The sequence below is a fragment of the Fulmarus glacialis genome, unplaced genomic scaffold (genome assembly GCF_000690835.1).
Source record: "Fulmarus glacialis isolate BGI_N327 unplaced genomic scaffold, ASM69083v1 scaffold3542, whole genome shotgun sequence".
In the NCBI taxonomy this organism is placed as follows: Eukaryota; Metazoa; Chordata; class Aves; order Procellariiformes; family Procellariidae; genus Fulmarus; species Fulmarus glacialis.
The window spans coordinates 1-24627 of NW_009199592.1; the positions used below are offsets into that span (position 1 = coordinate 1).

The following is a 24627-nucleotide window of genomic DNA, read 5'->3' on the forward strand; positions in this document are numbered from 1 at the left end:
CTATCCCAGCCGAAACCAGGACACCTGTAAACCGAGTATGTAGTACTTCACTTACTATTTTTACACCACTGCCTCATCATTTAGCCTTCATTAGCTTTCCCAGACTGTGTAAATATGCAACCCTTTACAACCTTTTGCAAACATAGGGCTTTTTCAGGAATCTTCTTCAGTTTAAACGATCCATCCCCACAACTGAATCATCCTGAACTAGGAGAGAACCTCAGAACTTCTCATGTGTGAGAAGTTTTCACAAGAAAAGTATATTGATACTTTCTTAATGGGACAGCAAAGAAAGGGAACATGACAGATGCTTTGCAGGTACCTTAAACAGGTATTTGTGAGATGATGGTACAGCACAGATTATAAAGGTCTTTAGCTCTTAGTCTGGGTTCAAGAGCTAAGTGGGTATCTAGCAATTACCGACGGACAACCACAAATCTGGCAAAATTGCCTTTATTTCATTTATAATCAAACTAGAGGCTTAGTTCTTTTCCCAGTTCTGTCCAAAATGACCTTATGCAACTGCTTAAGTTACATCCTCAACGTCAGTTGAGTCAAGGCCATGCTCAAGTCCAGCTTTGCCAGTTCTGCAATGTTGCCTGGGAGGAAGGGTCAAGCTTTATCATGCACTGTGCATCTTCATGTGATCTACTATCAACAAGAGATAAGAACATGCAACACGCCACTGGATCGATCCACTTCCGCAGTACTGGTTTGAGGCCCCAAACCCCACAGCAAACAAAACAAGTGCAGGAAGAATCATAGAATGGTTTGGGTTGGAAGGGACCTTCAAAGATCATCTAGTCCAACAATGAGCAGGGACATCTTCAACTAGATCAGGTTGCCCAGAGCCCCATCCGACCTGACCTTGAATGTTTCCAGGGATGGGGCATCTACCACCTGTCTGGGCTACCTTTGCCAGTGTTCCACCACCCTCATCGTAAAACATTTCTTCCTTGCGTCTAGTCTGAATCTCCTCTTTTAGTTTAAAACCTTTACCCTTTGTCCTGTCACCACAGGCCCTGCTCAAAAGTCTGTCCCCATCCTTCTTATAAGCCCCCTTTAAGTTTTGAAAGGCCGCAATAAGGTCTCCCCGGAGCCTTCTCTTCTCCAGGCTGAACAACCCCAACTCTCTCAGCCTGTCCTCATAGGAGAGGCGTTCCATCCCTCGGATTATTTTTGTGTCCCTCCTCTGATCCCGCTCCAACAGGTCCATGTCTTTCCTGTGCTGAGGTACAGAAAGGTTTGACTTGAGGCTAGGGCATTATTGCCTTTAAAAACCTGCAGGGTTAAGGCACATGAAGGCTAAATTATGAGTTCTGGCTCATACCGTGTGCCAGGGCACCAGACCATGCAGTGCGTGTGCATGTGTGTATCCAAATGAGACCCCTCAGTACCTGCTCGTTTACAAGCGGGAAATATGGTCACAGGGCACACATCTGTCTTCTCCCCCTCGGACAGAAGGAAGAAAGGGAAGGACACAAACCAGGAACTAGCCCACAGGCAGAATGAAGACTGAATAACTGGAGAAAGAGGAAAAAAGGAAATAGTTCAAAGAGTAAAATTCTTTTGCATTAAATCATTTCAAATGCTTGTTAAGACAAAAAAACTGAGAACATTACTTTCTTCTTTCCAGAATGATGGTGGTTACTATTTATAAACCTCAGTTAAAAGCTTATTAAATTAGAGTGAAAAAAAGTCTGTGGCATCTATTTTCCTCTCAGCATCCAGGCAAAGTAGGCTACAAAGCCCTGTTGTGACACAGCGAACACATTGTTCATGACTAAGTGTTCAGACATTATTTGAAACTCATCTGTGATGTTAAAAGGCACTTTTAACACAGCTAAAAATACTTTTTTTTAAGAAGGCCCAACCTACTAGTGAAGTCCCAAGCTATGTGCATCTTTGAGGGAAGTTTCCTGATGGCAAACCTTTAGATTAAGCCATTTAAGGTCTCAAAACTAATATTAATCATGAAGCCTGACACTTACTTCAAATGATAGCAAACTGTAAAACAGGTAGGTACTTTGAAGTTCATCTCTAGTGTACATCTACTACACTGTTCGCAGTGCTGATCAATACAACTACTTTCTTAGCATCATGAACTCATGCCCATAACTTTAACTCAGTAAGAAAGCAGACATCCCTTCACATTCCTTCTCACCCAATTAACATTTAACTTATAGATAAAAATGAAACTGTTTAAAAAGGAAGATTAATGGAGCCCCAACTGAAAGTATACTCGGGCACTTATACATGAAATGTGGGTTCTCAGGCTTAAGGCAGGCTTGAACCTTCATAGACCGCAACCACCTCCTCCTGTGGTATTAGGAAAGACTCTTGCTTTGATGTAATTTTGTGAGAAAATGGTGATTCACATGCCTGTCTAAGAATTCACATATCAGATCTCCAAATGGAGAACAAAGAGCCTTTTCCTCCAAGATGAGTAACAGGTGTATAACATTTAGCAGATCAACATGATTTATTTAATGGACACTAAAGTCAAGGACACCTACACACAACTTAATAGACAACTTCCCTCAGTGGCTTTCACCAGGCAATAAGCTAGCTGGGTTCAAGAAAGGAATTCAGGGCTTACTTTTTCCAGCATACTTAAAAGTGGTAACTATCTGATCCAAACCTACCTCATCCTTTTTCCCCTGGAGAAGGTTTAACAACTCCATACACTCACTCATCTCCTGGCACAGCCCACTTCAACAAACGTCCACTGGAGATTCTGGACTCTGCTGCTGCTCTTCGGCTACTCAAGTACAAACACTTTGGAAAAGGGAAAACAACTTAGGAATAAAGGCAAAGGGCCCATGAGAAGGAGAGGTACTCCAGGAGAAGCTGTAATTTCCAAAACATGAGTTTCAAATTCATTCCCAATTCCGCTGTTACAGATATGCATCTAAAATCAAACAGTAATAGGAAAACATTGAGCAATTCTCCTTTACACATAACTGAATGTTGTATTGCAACAACCTGTCAAAGGAATATTTGATTTTACTTGAGCAAAACACGAAGTCAAAACACGTGAGATTGTGTCATGTCATGTAAACAGTCTTTTTATTCTCACAGTAAGTAGCTGTAAATGGATTTACCATCTTATTTGAAGGAATAGCATTATTGTTCTTCCAGTGTTGCCTAACCCTCTCAGTGCCTTTTGAAAAGCCGAGTTTTACAGTATATACTTGTCATGGTCAGTTTAGCAGCACAGAACATAGGTCAGTCTTAAGCACAGCTACACTGAAATTGTGAGTTTTCAAAAGAAAGGTAGCTGCAGAAAGTACATACTACCTACCTAGCCCATTCCGCATCTTCTCAACATTACTGCACAAGGTACTTCCTCTCTCTTCCTCATTCCTTAGTGCTTAATTTTCTTTTCTGACTTGATACCAACTGAATTTCAGCCTAACCTCTACTCTAACCTAGTATAACTTGCAGTACAATTTATTAGTGATAATCATTTATGGGCATGGTCAGATAGAGGCCACCTGGACAAAGTTAATAAAATAGCCATCCATGTTAAACACTCTACTAAAACCTCCACAAGGTCATGTCACAGTGCCCTTTCCACCATCTGGTCAGTAGGTGTTTTGTAAAGGTTACTGTACAATGAGGCATGAGGCACACAGTTCCTTACCGTGAAACAATAAGGAGTGATTTAGGAAAAAAGTAGCTGCAATAAAAAAAGCAGAACTGAACACTGAGTAATATAGATGATAGAATAAATTTCTGTACTGACAGCTTTTTGAAAGGCTATATGGTAGCTTTGAGACACTTCAGGTGCTATATTTAACTGTACATACTCTGTTAAACTATTAAGAACTGTCCTTCACTAATATTTAAAGCATGATGAAAAACTAGATAACCTTGTGACAATTCTGTAAGTTGCCACCAAAGTTTTTACATCAAAAATAACAAAAGGTTCTTCAGCAAACAGAGGCTTAAGTAAGGCATCATCAACAAAACCCCCAGTAAAGCGGGACAGCAACTTTTTCCCCTTCATATGATACACAGTCGTATGCACTGCTGTACCACAGATGTGAGCAGCATTCCCTTTGTTGAAGGCTCAGGAAATTAAAGAGAAGGTTCCTAACAAGTAATTTCACATATCAGAGTTGAGCAGAATTTAATGCTTGACCCCTACACATGAATTCCAAGCATCAGCCTTGAGCCCAAGGCTTTTGTTGGCAGGCCAAATGACTAAGTTCTGAAATAGATACCAATTACCCAGAACTTCAACAGCTTCTGCACTATCTGCAAAAAACAGATGAAGGTATGAACTTCCTAGATTAAAATAAACTGTTTGAAAACATTCACACAGAAAACAGACAACACATTGCCAAGAGATTTTTAAATTCAGTTTTATTTCAGAAATAAAAGAGGAAGACAATATAATTAATTTAGCAGACACAACCAAAAATAAAGATCGAGCCTTGCTTATTCTTTTCCAAAACTCACTAGGATTCTATGTTCCAGCAAGAAATATTCCCACCCATTCATGTAGCTCTTTCACTCCCTGAAAGGCAGCTCCCACCTGCCCGATCAGGTGAAAATCCAATTGAATCCCAGAATAGAGCAGGCTATCAGTTCATATTATTTTACTGCTTTTATAATCACAGCTAATTTTTGACAATAGGGTTAGTAGGTAAACCAGTTGGAAAAGTAGCTTTTTTCTTCTTGGAATTTAATGGAACAGCACTTAATATCTACTCTTATCTATCTGCCATCATTTCTTGGAATGCCAATTCACACTTAGATGCCAGATCAGGAAGTACTCCTATACAAAATACAATTCAACACAGAGCCACAAATGCACCGAATTTTATACGTGTATTAACTATAGATACCCACATTCATATAAACATGCCACTTCAATTAAAGTCTAACTCTGAAAACTAGCTCTGGCTTGATCAATAGATAGCAGTATCATATTATGGCAGTAAAATAACAATTTCAGGAACCACTGGGAATAGTTTTGAAAGTGCTTGAGCTTGAATTTGGCCAAGATAAAAATATTCATGCATTTAGAGGTTAATTTCTCAGACATTTGGAAAACTAGTATTTTTCTATTTAGATTCTTACAGATCAGAAAGAACAATTCCCCCTCTCCTAAGAAACTGTAAGATGTAATCAATTTAGTTGTAAAATGTACATAATAAGAAAATATCCTTTCCTATCTCCCTTAGGTCAGTTATATCCAACCTAGCATTAGTAAGCAAAGATTATCTTAAAATTGGGAATAAAATTTACATATATTAAGATTAAACTTTCTAGGTAGCTTCATTTCAATCACAAGGAATGAGACATAACCAACATCTTACTTGAACTACTACATATCATTTTACTTCTGGAGGGCTAAAAATAAATTTCAAAGAAAGTGTCTACAACCACATGCAGATAACTATTTTATTAGAAATATTGAGCAACATCAACTTTTTAACAAGAAAAAGTTTATCCATAAGGATAATCACAGTGTCATTATAGAAGTTCTATTGTGTGATTTAGCCAGGAAAGTTTTACAATTAAAAAGCAAAGCAGTATTTTGATTAAACTTATGTTTGGTTCTAGAAAAACAATTTTTAATCATGAGTTTCCTTAAAAACACCGTACATTGTTAACAAGCAGTAAAGCACTAGTGTTGAAAGGCACTAGGATTGTTAGCTTGTGTTACCTAGTTTCCAATACAGATACAGGCACTTGAAAGCTTAATAAATCAAGCCTGTAAAACACTTCTATATTTGTGCGGAAGTCTGCTACATTCATTAACATCTTCAACAGGTTGTCCTGCAGTTATAAGGATGCAAAATTCATACAGTAAACCTCTGCAGCACGCTTTACAAGTTGGATCTTTCTTTGGCAGACACACGAGATGTGGACTGTGTATATGTCCTAATTACATCCTAAAAATAATAAAAATAAAGAAATATTCAGAGCAAGTTCCATTAGAAGTAATGAAGGGAACTTCAGGAAAAAAAACACTGAGTACTTGAAGCAACAATTCTGTTATTCTATGTAGCAAGCACCGAGCCCAGGAAAGGCTTGTGGAAATGTTTCATTACCATTACAAAGAACGGCTAATGATTTGGTCTGAAGAATCAACCTGAACACATTGCATATTATGTACAGTTATCTTCCAGAAGCCTTACAAAAACCCAACTGAAACAGTTAATCAACATTTAATTAAATGTAATTAGAGTCACATTTCCTCATTTTGTAATTCTACATGCACTGACTTCTCCCATTTAAACCAAATGGGAATCGAGACCAATTTCTCACTTTGTTGGATTTACAAGAGAAGCTAAGACAACTCACAGCCAGTCAAAATACAACTACAGAAACCATTAGCATACCTTTTTCCCACTGTCAGCATTGTATTTGTCCAGCAAAGCCTGAATACGGGCACCATAGTCAGGATGAACATCAGTGAAGTTTTTCACCTAAATAGGAAGACAGAACAGAAAAGGCAGTAAGATTTTTTTCCTCCACTTCAAATGTATTCTTTAACACATTTTCTGCTCTGTGGTCTACAAGCAGTAGATATCACAAGGAAGAAAAGGAGGATGAAAACTCTTTCCTGAAAAAGTTTAATTCTGACCAGCCAGAAAGGAGCTACGAACATCTTCAAACGCTATTTCTATTATCTCACATAGAGTTCTTTCTCAATTTAAACAAAGTTCCATTGGGAAGGATAAAGATCCAATCCCCCCAAAGGCCCTTACTGCCTTTCCTTGTTTAGAGCAAAACATTACACTGGCAGTCACCTGATTTTTGAAACACCAAGCTAAACACATAATGACACCCTTCATGTTCAACATCAATCCCTCTCTTCCCATCACGAAAAAGTTACTTTAACATGTTATACATTATTTGTATTATGTAAATAGACACATATTTAAGTATTCTGTATTGATAATTCCTGCGTAAGAAAAATCTAGAAGTTGCCTTCTCAGAGAAGAATTTCTCATCTTCCTTTCCATAAGCATATTGCCATTTTGACAAACTTACTAGACTTCAAGAAAACCTGGAATAAAGAGCAAAGGCTAAAACCCGAATAGGCCACTTACAGCTCTCTTCTGAATGAAGAGTTGCGCATCTTTAAGATGATCAGCAATATTTTTACACAGCCTTTGGCGTTCATCCTCCTTCAGCACTTTGGTATAGAATTCTCGCACCTTTTGATTAGAAACAAAGTTTTATTTTGGAATTCCCAAAAACAAGTCATTCCACCTGTAGCAGCCAATAACACTTACTAGACTTTTAGGATTCATTATTACTGAAAAAAAAAATTAGCTTTCACTTATGTCGGCAACACTTAAAATACTCAAGATACATAAACTCAAAAGGCAACCAATTTGTGGATTTTTTTTTGGCAAACCTGCTAACAACTCTTTCCATGTCTAGCTTGACATAACTGTTGCTTATCAAATGAAAACAAATATTGCTGTTGGGGTCCAATTCAGGAATCAATAATCATGACATTAGATGCATACTCTAGTTTGCATATCTGCAGACACTAATCGGAAGAAGACAGAGTCACAAACTCTAGATATCTGTGCTCAGAACATGGATGGCAAAGGTCTGTGAGAATTCACTAACTGTCCTGCCAGCAAAAGTTCCCATATTTATGAAATTAAGCTGTATTGAGATCTTCCAAGCTCTCACGACAGCTGAACTTCAGGTTAGCCCAGATGCTTCAGAGAGGAGCCATGTTTGAATGATTCTTATTAATATTCTCTAGACTCATCCTATAAACTCATCTTATGTAATAAGCAATATAAATCCTTTTCACACAACATACCTGAGTCACATTATCTTCATTTGCACTATTGAAGCGCTGCACATCTCCCGAAACGGACACGCGGCTCTCCTTTACCACGGGTTGATCTTCCGGACCAGTAAAACTATTTGGATAATAGTTTGGGGCACCACCTGAAAACAAACAAAAAACCCCACACAAAACCAAAACAATCAGATGTCAGCTCTCTCAGATTAAGTCAGAAGACAGAAAGTGTTCTTTGCCTAGAAGAACCTAAATCAATTACCCAGTTATGATTCACTTTATTAAAACCAGTTGTGAGGATTTTTCTGTCAACATACAGCTCAACATCAGGAGCTGTGTCTTCAAACCAGTACTTAACAGCTCTCATTACAAACAGAATTTCAATAGCTTTTTGGGGGAAAAATTGCTTTGTTTCAGAAATAAGGTCTTGCCACTCTCACAACAACATTGCTCAGACAATTTTAATAGACAAAGTCGTGGAAGTTACTCAAAGTTTTAGTCCAAGGCAGCATAAAAATACACTTTCATCTGCATATTTCAAGTACTACTAATCTTAACTATCTAGGGGGTTTATTTTAAACACATAATGAACTTACAGGACTGCAAAAAAATAAACTTATTATCTGTTCTTGGACAGGAGCAGCTGTTCTCAGGTTCTTGTTTTCCAAATATTTCCCTCTCCTCCCTCAGCAAGTATTAGAATTCATAGCCCAGAGGAATACAATGTTTTTGGCACGAGGCATAGCTTAAGTATATCCTCATTTACTCTCAGGTGTAAAACAGTCACTAAGGGGCAAACGCTGACAGAACATAACCTGCTGAATAGAGGCAAAGTTAAAGCTCTAGTTTTGGCATTTATACTCTTGCCTTCTGCAATCTCTTGGAAATCAGAAAGCAAAGCATTTTAACAACGCAGACTGAGTATATGAAAGTCAGTCTTTACATTTAAAAAGGCAAATACGGATTTCTCAAAGACATTTAGGCCATCTCTATTTTTAGATTAGATTTTTGCCTAGAAGTAGAAACAAAGAGGCAGTAATTACCTTCTGTGAAACCATTTCTCAGGCATATTTCTTCATTTTAAATAATTAGTATTTTATAACTTTTTCAATTAAGTCCCCTTTAACAAGCATGTTTCTAGAAGTTTTTAAAGGAACATAAACTAGGGACATAACTGAATTCATTTGACTGGCTGTTCTCCTGCAAACCCCCTTTCTCTTAAAAGCCTATTTGTAAGTTTTTAAACACATCTTAAGCTTCATTTGGTTTTAAAACTTTTAAACTCCCCACTCCCTGTCCAAACATCAAAAAAAGTCTCCTTTCCTGGATTAATAGAAGATACAGACACCCATTCTAGACAAGTATGTAAAGATTACAAACACTACTTTTCAGGAACCAAGAAGAAAACCCCCTCCCTCCGATCCCCCCCAGATTGTTTACAAAATTAAAAATTAGTCTGTTTGTAGCAAGTAGAAGTTACATACATAGAACTGAAAGCCACTGATAGAGACTATCAACTACTTCACACAAGGCTGAAGTTACAAGGAACATCTATGTGCTTTTTTTAAAGTCTTAAAAAAAGATGTAGAGAATGCATTCTGTAATCAAGTAAGAGTGATTAAGGCAATACAACATATTCAGATTTAAGAATGCTTTCAATAAGATCCCTCAAACAGGAGGTAACAGGATAAAAGTCAGTATCTTGTCAATTAGCATCATATCAAGAATATAGGAAAGAGGAATAAAAGGTCACTTTTTGTATTAAAAAGAATTAATCAGGTAGACCCTCCTGAAGGATCTGTGTGAAGACTAGTACTACTCAACACATTCATGAAGTTACCTGAAAAGGGAGCAAATAATAAATTGACAGCTTAGCCTCTGCAAACTTTAACTTAGTCAAAATCAAAGTTGGCTATTTATACTGACACATGATCTCATGATACCAAAACAGTGCATATGGCAATTTTATTTGCCATATAATTCACATGGGGAACAGAAATGCATGCAACTTTACGCATGCACAATGATGGGTTCTAAGATACGTCCTTGCCTATCACAAAATAGATCTTGAATTCATTTGCATAGTTTGAAGTAAATTACTTTTTGATTGCTGGTGAGCGCCGAGTTAAAGAGAGTATTAGGAATGGCACATGGACAAATCTAAGATACTCCACAGAAAAGAGCATATCGTGGATTTGTAACAACTCCAGGTGAGGCCAACTAATCATAGAATCATAGAATAGTTTGGCTTGGAAGAGACCTTTAAAGTCATCTAATCTCAAAAGAGATCTAGTAACATAAGGAAAGGTACTAAAAGGTTGACAAGGATTATGAGAGGTAAGGAACAGTTTTCATATAAAAGGAAAGAAACAGAGACTGGGAAGTCTGAAGCTCAGGAAGTTACACAGCAGTAAGTTTGAATTGGGGGAAAAAGTCACAAGAGACTGAATGGTTGAGGAGAAAAAGTAGCATTTCTCACAGTATAAGTTGGTAATATCCAATAAAACGACCTGTTTAGCAAGTATCTTAAAACCCATGTGAACAGAAAAGAATTCTGCAGTACATGCATAAGTATTATATTTAATGATATTTTCATTACTACCTTGGTTGTCAGAAACACACATCAGTCCATCCCTCTGGTAATTGGCCACACGAGTTCTGAAGGGGCAGTTCACAGGAATTTGTAGATAGTTAGGTCCCAGACGGTGTCTATGAGTGTCAGGATACGAAAAAAGACGACCCTAAAACATTTATCACACACATTAACCACTACCTGCTGAAAGAGATCACTTAAGTCATATATCCCAATTCAAAGCATTTTACATTAAATAGTAAAAAGGAGAAGACTATTTCCTTTCTGTATATATTCTTGACATACTTCAAATTACATCCAAAGCGACACTCAGCCACAAGCTAACTTTGCTGGAACACCAGGGAAGAATGGCAGGTTGAGTTGTATTTGTGCAGCGTGGGTATTTCTGACCAACTTCAGAACGCTAAACCTATTCTGAAGCAGGAAAATGGTTAGACATGTAGAGATGAAAATTACTATAACGGTGCTAGATATTACTAAGGAATAATATAATCTTTTCCTACTTATTTTCAACCTTAGATTTAAAAATTGATTACATCTGAAATATGGTAGTCCCTTATTTACTGAACTGAATCTGAAGCAGTTCTAGCGACATCTGGATGTCAAGCAAACAGACTGATTCTGACCATGAAGTTTGTGGGAGCGAAGAGAGACAAAACAGAAGAACTGCATGATTGTTCAAGAGGTTATCCAGTTAAAACTGTCAAAATACCTTCTTGTTTCCATGGATATAATTTGAAACAACAATCTGGTTTTAATCTGAAAGAGGATACCATGCAGACGTCCATGACACTGTAGACAGTATAGTCTACTGCAGCCAGTCTTATCAGATATTTTGACCTGTAATAAATCTGATACTACTTCTAAAGAATAGTCTTGCTATCAGGGATTAGTTATATCTGTATTTTAGAGCATTTGAAGGCCACCTCTCACACTCATAAGAGTTTATAATTTGAAGATATACTGCAGAAGTGTGAATAAATATGCATTGCTGCTATGGTTTTATCCTGTACTTCTTGCCAGACAGATTTTCCCATCAACTTTGATAGTTGTTGCAGATGCCCTCTAAATTCTAGATTTTCTATTCCTTTAGTCCTTTCCCATTCTTTTTATATTTAAATTTTGGATGAGCACATCAAATGGTGATCATTAAAAACAACCACCAAAAAAAAAAATACCAGTTGCTTTCCATCTGTCAGGTTATTTTACTGCTGCTACAAACAGTGATAGGAATACTTTCATAAACAGCAAAGCAAACGTAACACACTTCAGGTAAAAACTTATGTGCATTGTAGTTTACCTGCAGCATTTTATCAGGGCTAGGTTCAATACCAGGTGGCATGTTGCTAGGATCATATGCCATCTGTTCTACCTCCGCAAAGTAATTGACAGGATTCCTGTTCAAGACAACCTTTCCCACAGGGATGAGAGGGTAGTCACCATGTGGCCAAATCTATAAGACATAACACACATACCTCAAAATCAGTATTATTATAGTATTATGCAGCTTAAATAATAGATCAGGCAAATGCTGCCTAGTAAAGTTTTGATTGAGAAAATACATTACTCAAGAAATTTATTTTTTGCTAACAAATGTTTTGAGAAATGTCTTATTTTAAGAAGTCTTTTGCAATGAATACAGAGTATTAATGCAACTTATTTCATCATCCCAGCATAATCTCAGCACTTGACTACTTAAATGAAATACCCACAGGCGCTTGAAAAACTGCCTAGGAATGCAGTATCATAGGTGGAACCAGTAGCATGATTGTTTTCAGCTCCTTCAAAACACAATCAGCTTAACTAGCCTTTTCTTCGTCATCTTAGCCTGTACTTTCAAGTTCAAAAGTCTTTAGCCATTTTGGGAGAGCAATATTAGAGGAAAAAAAAAATACAAGTTTACATTAGTATCTTTCAACAAGCCGTTCCCTGGAACAGCAACTGGAAGTCTGACAAAAATCAGACCAACAGTCAGAAGCTACATTATCAACAACACTTAAAACTAGCGAGCTCAGGGTGTGACTATACAATCTGAGATCACACTTTGGAAATGCAGTGCAGCTGTAATCTCCAGGCCTGGAATCGAGCCCTATCCGTATTTCACTGAGGAAGAGTAACATCAGAGATAACATCAATATAATTTCATCTCCAGAATTTCTGACTCGTCATGACCATATAATGAAGAGTACACTTAAAAAAATATAAGGGAAGGATAAAAAGGACAGACTAACTTTATTGCTAGGGATTAGTAAGAAAACAGTGCTACTCAATGGAAAGCGTTACACTTTTATAGATAAGCTCAGTTCTGGCATTTGCTACATTTTGATCTCATGACCTTTCTTAAACCAGCTGAAATTGAATATTCACAACAGTATCAGAGATACCTTAGTTACATCAAAAGGATTAAATGGAAACTTCTCTGCTTCTTCAAATGTCATAACTTGAATGTAGAAAGACCATGATGGATAGTCCCCCTTGGCAATAGCATTGTAAAGATCACGTGTTCCATAATCAGGATCAGTAGAAGCTAATCTTTCTGCTTCTTCAACAGCAAGATTTTTAATGCCCTGGTCAGTCTAAAAAGCAAAAAAAGCAGTAGCACCGGTTACAACATGCCGAAAGTATTACAGAAATCATTAATAAGAATGTGCTTTAACAAGACTTAGAATCTAAGAATGCAATTGTCCATCTTCCAATCTCCAATAATTTGAGTTCAGAATAATAGTACATTCAACAGCTGCCTTCCAGGTAAAAATTAGTTCTCTGATAAAAGTGGAATAAACATGTAGTGCTATACCGCAGAACATAAGAAATCAAACATGAAGGTATGATCCCTGCAGCACATCAAGTAAAGACGTTTCCGCCCTCCCCTTGCAGGATGGGGTGCTCCTTTACTGTCCCATCATCCCACCTTTTCCTACAGATCACATGCCAACACAAAGTGGTAAAACGGTTGCAGACCTCAGGGCTGAAAGTTCAGGATTCTACATGAATCTCAATTTCCCATCCCCACCCCTATTTCTGTGTCATCTTTAGCACTAAAATCTCACTTTAATCAGCTTTTGACAACTTGAAGACTAAAAGCTGCTCTACAATCCCTCTTAGTTTAACATAATGGTTTCTGAAGTCTTGCTTCAAAGGTAGATGTCCAGCCTCCACTAAAGTCTAATGAACCTGTATGGCCTTCAAAACTTCAAAGGGAAGTTGTTTTCAAGTGAGGTATGCTAGAGACTGCTTTCTCAGAAAAGTGTGGAAGTTCTGCGAGGTTCTGTGAGCTTCAGCTGCAGAGCTCTTGGAAACAGAGTTTTTATATTTTGATATACAGTTGAGGCCATCTTAAAAATACTAGAACAATGCAGCTCATATCCAGAAGATAAATGGGAACAAAAATCAGATCCAGACTGAGAGAACTTTTACCTGAAGAAGCACCTGTTGAATCCGAACTACTGCGTAGCCATGAACACGAAACAGGAACATATCGCACACTGAATAAAACACATTTCCAAAGGGCTAAAGGACTCTTGCATCTGCATTGAACAATAGCAAGGGAGTCTGATAGGAAGTTCTTGCACAGCTTCACGCCCAAAACACCTAGTGGTGTGAGGCTGAAATGCAATAAGCTGAGCTAGGTTCTCAGAGCTCATCACACAAGTAAACTGAGTTCTCCAATAACAAGAGACAGTTCCCCAAAGAAGAGTTCTTCAACGGTCTAGTAAATACCTACTGCGTCATAGCTCGAACAATGATGCCTGTCATATCTGTTAAAGGCATGCAACTGTTTAAAAAACCACATACACCTTTTTGATTGAGTCTACGCACTAACAAGTCTTTTCTTAATTAAACTTGAAAAGTCACAGACCATTTGTTTAAACTGTTTTTTAACCAATATGATGTATACTTCCAATAGATAACTGGAAAAAAAAAAATCAATACCTTCACATGGAATTTGCAATAAACTGCTCTTCCACTAGCATTAACCAGTTTAAAAGTATGTGATCCATATCCATTCATATGGCGATAACCATCAGGAATACCACGATCACTGAACAAGAAAGACACCTAAACAGAAGGAACAAACAACATTAATGGACTCACCAGATCAAGGATAAAGTGACCATTCGAGACAAAGTTCATGTACTGCATTAATCTGCATCACTAGAAGCTATCTAAATGTTATGAATTCCTTGAGGAATTTCTAGTTTAAGTTTTAAGAGTGTTAATGAAATAAGACTGCTTTGGTTTTGCACAAAGAACAATTGTGAACTAAACCTACATGAAGTTTTATGCCCACAGGAAATATCTGGTGAAGTACAAGACATTAACCTAGTGATAATGTTATGATTTCCCCTATAAGCACAGAGCAGGTAAGCACGGATAATTTAAGTTACAAATATAAATAAGAATTTTTTCCAGGTTAAAAGACAAAATCTGAAAACCGAAGTCCTTAGCAACTAGTTCTTCAAAGTCTTCAAGCAGTAAACATACCACCATGCAAACATATTCAAAATGCTGCTTTTCTTTAGGTTTATGATCACAAACAATGCTTGTGGTACTTCTTTCTCCAATTAGTAATTACTGGAAGGCTTCTGTATGAACCCATTTTCTTTTAAAAAAAACCTGCATTTTTAATTTTATATTAGCTTTTTCACATAACATTCTTAGATACAAATACATTTCAGAATAATCAAAATGCACTGTGAATTCTAGTCTTTTTTGGAGTTGATCTAGTGTGCTACACAATATACAGCTTTAAATAAACTTATATGTGATTGCATTACTTTCCCAGTATTTTACTGTTCTCTAACATTAACAGTTTGTTGTTCATCAGTATCCCCACTGCTTTAGTATTAGAAAACCTAGCAGCTTCCCCTTCATCCCTATATAAACTATGATTATGAAAACAGCATAATCCCACCCATTTCAGTCATTAAAAGAAAAAAGGCAAAACTAGATACACATACTAATAGCCTTAAAACTTATTGGAGGCCTTTCACCTCTACTGTTCCTAGAAGATTATGTAGACTTCTAGATATAACATGGAAAAGAGAGCGTTAAAAACATATGCTGTCATAACATGATTTTCTTAATCATACAAAATAAAGTCAAAGGAGAACCTTACTTGATGCAAAGACTCAGGGCGAAGACTCCAGAAGTCCCACACCATGTCTGGATCCTTCAAATGAGTCTGAGGGTTCCTCTTTTGGCTATGGATGAAGGATGGAAACTAATTTGTCCAGAAGTAGAGAAGGGAGGAAGGAGAGGGAGGGGAAAAAAAAAAGGTTCTATAACACCTCCAAATTATATAGGGTATACTAAGCAACTCCTGGTACAAAACAAGACAAACTTTTTTCCAATACACTTAACTGTGAAAGGAACAGCACACTGAAAGATGAGACAAAGTTGCAGGATCGAAAAATCTTCTATTGTCATACCCCTCCTGCAACCAAACTCATTCACAGACCAGTAAAACTGAAGTGAAACATGTACAATTAGGATAAACAGGCTGTTCAAAGCTAAAGAATGCTTTTATTTTGTGACTGATAAAGTGAGAGGTAAATCTTTTCAAATTTGTGTATCTGAACTTTACTGAATATCTGACTCCTAAATGAATAGAGATACTGTATCTGTGCAGAACTCTTCCACTCAAGGAAAGCCCCTCTGCTTACAAAGTGCTTATACTAAAAGACAACAAGAATCAGATTTAATAAAAAGAATTTGCAAGAAACTTTTAAAGTGGAAAAGTCTTTTTTTACCCCCCCAAATAGCCTCAAAGTGAGAAAAACTGTCTACAGAGTAAAACAGCTAATCTGAACAGCAGTGAAACCGATCAAATCTGAAATTAAAAACATGATTGTGTATTTAATTGCTGCCTATTCTGCTGTGGCATATGCACTAGCAAACACAATTAAATGTGCTATTTGTGGTATGAAACCACGCAAGTAATCAAGCATTAGTTCTTGATTTTTTTTTGAATAACACCTTTTCAAGTCAAAAACATTCGGACCATTTAACAAAAAACAAAGTTTAATTGTGTCAAAACAACCGCTTTTGCTTCTCAGTGAAGCAAGAACAAGATGTGAACGAACTTTTGGACTCTTTCACAAAGTAGCCTCATCTTTTGTGCTTACTCACCAAAATTGCATCCCGAATGAAGAAGATAGGAGTATTATTTCCCACAAGATCCCAATTACCCTCTTCTGTATAGAATTTCATTGCAAAGCCTCGAGGGTCACGAACTGTATCAGCTGACCCAGATTCTCCAGCTTGAAGAAACAACATGAACATACAGAAGTGTTATGATAGGAAACACATACAAATTGTAAGCATAAAAATATAGAACTTGACAATATGCCATAAAATCCTGAAAGGGCAGGGTTTATTAACTTAAGTCTTTTCTATACCAAGGAATTTTTTGCATATTTTCCAACAATACTTCAGGCACTGGAAGTTCCCAAAGTGTGAACAGACACCCACTCAAGCTTTTGGGCCACAGTTAAAAGAAAGAAAAAAACACGTATATCCACTTGAACCAATTAAGAGTGGAATTTGCATTATCACTAACAGAGACAACACTGATAAAGCTGAATCAGCTAAAAACACATTAGTTTCTTCTCTGCACCAAATCCCAGTGTAAGAGCTCTTATTTGGAAGGTAGCAATCTAAATACCATGCCTAATAAAAAGGAAACTTACTATGGAAGAGCTGCAACCCTTTTAATTACCCTCCCGGTTTATCCAAAACAGTCCTTTCAATAGGTAACTTTATACCAGAGCAAAAGTGCCTACCACAATATCTGAGCAGAAGTGTTCCAGAAGTATTCAGGAACAGCTAATGCTAAACATCATGATGAAATAACAAGGACACTCATTCTTTCATTAAAAAAAATTATGTACTACAGAACAGCTAGGAAGACACATGTTCAAACAGAGCAGGGAAAGGAAAGGTAACAATGCAACAACCCACTTCAGCACACAGTCCACAGATTAAACTCAGCTGCATGTCTTTGCCCCCTATAACATTCCATGACTCCTTAAGTTTTGGTGACTCAGGTAAAATCCGGTAGGCCAAAACCAGCAGCTCCTTGAGCCTTGTTGGACTATTTTTTTCTCTCCACTACTACTTCCAGAACGGAATCCTTAATACGATTTCTTTTAAATACAGATAAAGTAATAACACATATGTTTTGAAAGATCATTTTTCTGTCAGACAAGATATTCATCATAATGCATGTTTTAACTAATATCATTTAAGATTCTGCTAGTTTATGCATTCAGCTATTCAAGAAATAAGAGTTTATTTATGGAAGATTGTTTACTCTTCTTTGCCTAGTACTTACTTTACAGCATTCATCCCCAAAACATTCCTACAGCATAAGACATAACAGGTATTTAACTTTCAAGAGTTAAACCTCAGTATTCAAGTGTTGATTACAATCCAACCAGAAACAAAGCAAGCTTTCTGTCAGGAAAAAAAAAAATAGCTCAGACTATCCTTTCTCTCCAGAGGTAGAAGTGTCTACAGAGAGCTCTGGCAGAAAAATGCAGAAGCTGCTTAAATGAAATTCACAGAATTGGTTGGCAGAAAGCATTTCAAACTACCTTAAATACATAAGTACCCCACAATGCAAACATTGCTATCAGTGTAATTATGGTACACATGTAAGAAGATACACAACAACTTCAGAGCTTTACCAACAGTGGAGAATCGTATAGCAAGCGGAGTTCTCTTTCCAATATGTTCAAACACTTTTGCCTTACAGTACTTGGTAATATCATGAGTGACTTCAAAATAGCCAAAGGCTCCTGAAAAAAAGTAATTTCAAAGTATCAGATCTAGATACCTTCCTTCCACTCACAGCATATCTCTTATTCCATTATGGTCCAACATACAACTTTAAGTTAAAAGGAAACATAGAAATACACCAGTTTAAACAGAGTTTATATCTACACACTAAAAGACTCAATTTATTTTCACAAAATGAAGTTTATTTAACACAAACTACTATTTGCACTGTGTCACTCTCCCCTCCTTAACTGATTGTTAACAGTTCCCAGCAGCAATACAGACCTCATTTCAACTGTGCAAAATAACAACTAGTAGCTTTTTTGGATGCTCTTCTGCCAAGATTTGCATATTTATCTCAGAGCAAGACAAGTATTTCTTTAATCCTGATATGCGTTGCAGAATTTTTGGTCTACCTGTAAGCTGGATGAAGCAACAAAGTTCTTTCCACCCCCACAGAGGAATTTTTCCCATATACATTCACATTATAATAAAATTCATTCCCATATCTTCTTCTAGGGCAATACGTAACAAAAAAAAAATCAGAAGTGCCAGTTCTACCCTACTAAGATCAATAACAAATTTTAAAATTAGTTGGTTTAGCTTTTTTTTTTAATTTAAATACTAGACCATCATCTTTCTTAGGCAGACAGATACATTGGATGACAAAGACAAGAATCTCCATCAAATAACATGCAAGCAGACATTAAAATAGAGATGGGTAAGTCTTCCCTTCCAGAGGAATGGGGTACTATGGAAGAACAGATAGAGGAAGCAGAGATTACAGTAAATACAGGAAAAATCTAAGAGCTATAACTACATTTTCTCCCTCTTTTTTTTTTTTAAACAGTTCCAGTGCTTCAGGTTTTGGCATTAGTTCTTTTAAACCAGGCCTTACCACTGCTGTTGATATATAATTATTTATTATAATTATAATAGTAAATTATAGATAATATGATGCAATTTATGTGTCACAATCTACGTGTTAACTCAAAAGCTTTTTAAAGTTTAATTCTACACAGAGAAAAAGTACGTGTTTTTAAACATACCTGCCCCTTTTGCATGCACAACTCTTTCAGGAATCCTCTCTCTGTCAAAATGAGCCATCTCATCAGTGAAAACAACATCTTGAACGAGAAGAGGTCCACGTGGCCCTATTGTCAGAACATTAAGCTTATCTCCTACTGGGTTCCCAGCACCAGTGGTCAAGACATCTGGTTTCTGAAAGCGAGAGACAGTCAATATCACAACACCGGAAATTAAAAACCCTTTATATTTAAGCTTGCCTGTTCAACCATTATGTGTCACAGGACATATTAACACGTATACAGCAAAATGGCATAAGATTCTGGAACTAGTTACAGAAAATATAGATGTCTAACTACATCATCACAGTACTATGTCTGGGGCTATTTAAGAAGGGGAGTTAAGTCATGTATAATCCAAGAATGTTTTCTATGGTTCAGAAATATTACTTGTTAAGACTATATATCTTGCTTCAAGAAAAATATATGAAGTGTCAACCTTAAAACATGAGTTAAGGTTCAGTTTGCCCTCCACCTCAACAGGAGAGGATGGGCAAGAGCAAGCTAGAAAAGGAGTAGCTGTTGGGAAGTAATTAGGAAGAAAGGAGGGGAAGAAGAAGGTAATGTCAATACAGGGATGGAGGCATAAGGAAAGAGCTATGGCTCTAAACTAAAAGGGGGTACACACGATTACCATTGGTCTGGAAGAGCTATGGAAAATAACACAAGCAAAAGCACCTGAGGAATCATCATTCTAGACTCTTGAACCATGGAAGGACTAAGATTAACAAAAGCCCTAAAAAGCCCTACTGTCAATAAATGTTCTGTCAAAAGGACAGCAAACCAGAACACTTTTTTTACTAGCATCATTATTGTCTTTAAAGAAACTGCCCAAGAGAGCCCATACTCATCCTTTTCCCCTCGCTTCCATACCAAGTTTAAGTTAACCGTTCTTGTAGGCTACTTAGAGCTGCAGCATCTTGTACAGTAGGAGTGACCCCATACTGAAAAACAGCCACTCCAAGACAACCGCAAGAAACACGTGTTGGAACTCTGCAGCACTATAATTGAGTGTACTGCCACTTTCTTAAAAAAAAACAGTAGAAAAGACTTTGCATCGCATACAGGGTCATACGCTCCTCTAAGACAACAGTCCAATTTTACTGGGTACTGTAGAAAACACAGCAAGAAAGGTACATCAGCTCCAGAGACCTGATGGTTTCAGGTGTCAGTTTTTCCTGGAGCACATCTTTTGTTAGGAGCCAGGGCGATGTTTGTAAAGGACTTAGAAGAACAGAATAGAAGTTAGTACAAAGGAAAAAAAAAAAACACAGAAGAAAAAAGTTTGCAACAGGGAGAGCTCAAATATCTGAGTCACAGATTATGACCAGTTAACACTAAATCCACATTTACATGTTGCACTAAACTGACATACATCCATATGGGCTCTATCCATACCCGGCTACCCTCTTCTGCCAGTAGCAGCCACGTATCTGAACCACAGGAAATGCTGCAGAATAAACTCACTCATCCCCTCCTAACTAGTTCTTCTTCTAAAGTTTTATAAATGAAAAGGAATGGTGAAAAGAAGGAAAAAGTAACTCTTGATGAGCAGGCCTTCACTATTATATCAGCAACTTTACAGGTTTCCAACTTTTATACTGACAATCTAAGTTCTGCTTTAGGTGTTTTAATTACTGTAAACAGGCAAAATTCCCATTTGTATCTCATGGAAAAGTATACTTAACTGGACTAGCCTCCAGGTTTTTTTCCTGAGAGGCAACTCACAAAGGCAGGGGAAAGCGTAATTATCCACATCAACACCCAGAGTTCTGGATGAGGTAGAGTATACAGGGAAAGTTATATACACCTTTGTTTAACTCAAATATATGAATAACCACACAAAAGACATTTGACAGGATAACTGCATTTCCAATGTGTTCTTACTAATATGCAACACACATTACTCTAGCTGGCTTGAATTCCCAAAATACCTAGGTTCTTTATTCTTCATTCACCACTTCATTAGCATAAAGCTATAAGCATAAATTCAACTCCTTCAGGATGCCTGAAATCCTAACCTGCACTGAAATTTGGACAAACTTTTTAGCAGGGCATGACAGGACAAGGGAGAATGGTTTTAAACTAAAAGAGGGTAGATTTCGACTAGATAGAAGAAAGAAATTTTTTTACGATGAGGGTGGTGAAACACTGGAGCAGGTTGCCCAGAGGTGGTGGATGCCCCATCCCTGGAAACATTCAAGGTCAGGCTGGACAGGGCTCTGGGCATCTGATCGAGTTGAAGATGTCCCTGCCCATGGCAGGGGGTTTGGACTGGATGACCTTTAAGGGCCCCTTCCAGCCCAAACTATTCTATGATTCTTTGAAACATTTTAAAAAGACAATATATATCCGGTTACAAACAGGAACATGACGTTCAGAAACTTACAGGGAAGTTATCACTTCAGCTTTATTTAAAGTATTCTTAAGTCAAAGGAACACCTGCTTAAGTCAAAACATTATCTATAGTTTGTCAAGGGAAATATGCAAGAGTAGAAACTGTTCTCAGTATTCTTTCCATTGCTTATATATGACATGCTTCCTACCTTATATTTTGTGTAGTTTTAAATGAGCCAAAGAAAATGATTTCACTGGTCACTTTGAGAAATCACCCAGTCAGACTGCATGGGAAGTTTTCCCATCCTGAGTCAGTCAGAGTTCAACTTCTTAAAATGATATCCTAACATACAGGCCCCAAATAACTTAGCACCCTTAAATATGAATGCTTTATTATGTTTATGTATGCTTTATTATGTTTTAGTTATAATCTTAAACTAGAAATTGCTTAAATTGCCATTACAAAGGAACTTTTTTAATTAGAATTTAGTTTCATATATTAAAGTGGAAGGACACCACCATATTCAAGAAACTTTAGGAAAAAGCTCATTCATCCATTCCATGATTCAGTCTAGTAAGTGTAAAATATTCTACTTCAAGATATTCACCCAGCACAAATTAATGTAATCATATTATCAGCTCATTATCCTGACATATTTTGTACTGAGGTATGAAAGCTACTAGCCACACATCTTGAAACCCATTCTATGCCTCTGCTTTGAAGAACCCTTTCTTAGAACATGGTACAGTCTGCAGATGATGAGCCTATAAAATGCTCACACATCACAACGGTTTTAATTGAACTTTTTGGTCAAGAAATTTTTTCAGAGTTTGCTTAGGGAGAACTACTTTTTTTTTAATCCAGCTTCCAGCATTGCCAATGTTTTTCTTTTATTTTCATTAGTTTTGCTGATTAAAATCTTCAATTTTCTCACAGATAAAACCCAATGTATTAGTTCTGCTAATCATAAATTCATTGATCTTTTTTCATATTGATGACTCTGTCATACTCATTTAAGACAGGCAAGCTTGCAGTAATATGATGAGAAAGAACAGATCATACACTGGCATCCTAAGTTTCTCCATTTTCCTCTCCAACCTCCTTGTGTTATCATTCATTATACACATTTCCATCCTTCCCACGTGTTCTACATACACATAGAGACTTCCACTTCATCCTCACCCTAAGGCAGCCTGTGACACAAAAACCCTGTGTACAGCTTCAGCACCATTTATGAATTCTGACTACTATAATTCTAAGAAAAGCAAACTGGGGGACTGGATTCTGGTAACTCTTTTTTTAACATGAAACATAGCTCTTAAGACCCTTCCGGTCCATACAGTGACTTTTTAAAGTCACTAATACTTATGTCATCTTGAAGTAGCAACCAGGTTTCACTCAGTCCATTGAGAAACACAAAAGTTATGTTGAATCAGAGCCCTGTTTATCCTGGAGTTCTTCATAAATTCTAAGCAACCAGTTTAACCATGCAGTGGTAGGACTATAATGCATATACCTCCACCAATGACCTTCTCCTCTACAAAGTCCTTGCAAGAGCTTCGTAAAAGACAGAAGGAAAAAAAAGTGAAACCTTAGTCTTAAGGAGAATTTTTGAGTCCTTTTGCTTCACCTATGACTTCATAATACCTTCTGTGTGATTACCTCAAGGGTAGGAAAAACCCTTGCATATTATTTGTAATCTATGCATGCAACAAAGAATAGAGGTTTGCAGAGGTAATACAGCCCTTCTCAAACCAACAGGCTACACTGTTGTCTGAAAACCACTTCTTCTATAATGCTAACTTTTAAGACTACTAGAAGTAGCAGCTAAAACCACAACTTTTTGAAACTAAACCTACCAAAAAAATTAATAGCTTTGTGGCTGTACAGTCTCTTTTGGGTAGACAGACTTTCTAAAAGATTCTTTCTAGTGTTCACATTAGAAGCACAGACTTTTTTTTTTTAAATGGTAGGATATATTCACTTTAGTTTCAGGATAATGTCATGTGGGGCACACAAAAACAAATTCCATCAGTGTGAAGGGAAAGGAAAAAAAAAAGTTTTAAGAAGAATTCTCATACTACTTTTGGACTTGAGTTTGTTTGATGCCTATATTTTCATATGGTTTGACTGCATACAGTCAAAACCTTAAAAGATAAGAACTTTCAAATCTGCATGTGTATTTCATTACAGCACTAACCTGCCATGACAGAAAGAAGGGAAACAAAGCCAGGAGAATTTTAGTCACAGCTGTTGTAAACACCATACATCAAAGTACATACTTCCAGGCATTACTGATACTTTGCACCTTTTACAAGTCACTTTAAAATTCTAATAAGTCCTCCCTACTTTCTATCTTAAGGTCTCATGACTCCTTATGCAACACAGACTTCGGGTTGCCTCCCAATCTTCAAATTAACCTTGGCCTGTATTCAAATACTACTTTGTTACAGAAAAGCCGACATCTATAAGAAAAGTATTACTTACGGTACAAAAAGAAAGTATCATGACACATGCTAGAATATGATGAAGTCACAATTCATCACTGGAAGGTAGTTTTCATACAGTACCTTTTATAACCAAGGGGAAAAAAATAAAATCAAGATGACTTAACTACTGCAAACAGTGGGAATTGAGGCACCCGCTTGTGTCTTGTAAGACTGCTGCCTAGTATAACCAGCTGAAAAAGTATTTAATGCCAAATACACACTTCTGTCAGAAAACACATAGTAGAAACTGCCACAGTGATTTGATGAAGAAGAATGGAAATCAACTCTTGCAGCATTTACATATTTACCCAAATATTTTGGGGTACATTCTACATCTTCAGAAGGCTGAGTGCCATGCTGTTGATTACATGTTCTCACGATTTCAGCCAGCCACTTGCCCCAATCCACTACAACCTGGTAAACAAGTCTCCACATACCACTGAATGTACCTTATCTTCTATATTTTTCCCTAGTTACATTTTCACTGGGTTCTATCAACGTGATAGCAGAATTGAAAATGGGCGTGTCTGATTTGAGACGAAAAAAAAAAA

General features: G+C 37.0%; 1 protein-coding gene across 1 annotated transcript; it reads right to left on the reverse strand.

The window, feature by feature from the left end:
* Nucleotides 1–5397: 5397 nt before the first annotated feature.
* Nucleotides 5398–19450, reverse strand: CAT (catalase; the record flags this gene model as incomplete). Its single annotated transcript, XM_009573297.1, has 12 exons — nucleotides 5398–5909; nucleotides 6360–6446; nucleotides 7074–7181; nucleotides 7808–7938; nucleotides 10392–10530; nucleotides 11683–11835; nucleotides 12767–12958; nucleotides 14316–14441; nucleotides 15502–15606; nucleotides 16515–16645; nucleotides 18074–18184; nucleotides 19214–19450. Coding segments are annotated over 12 exons (1586 nt in total), but the record flags the coding sequence as incomplete, so codon positions are not given.
* Between the last annotated feature and the right edge of the window lie 5177 nt (nucleotides 19451–24627).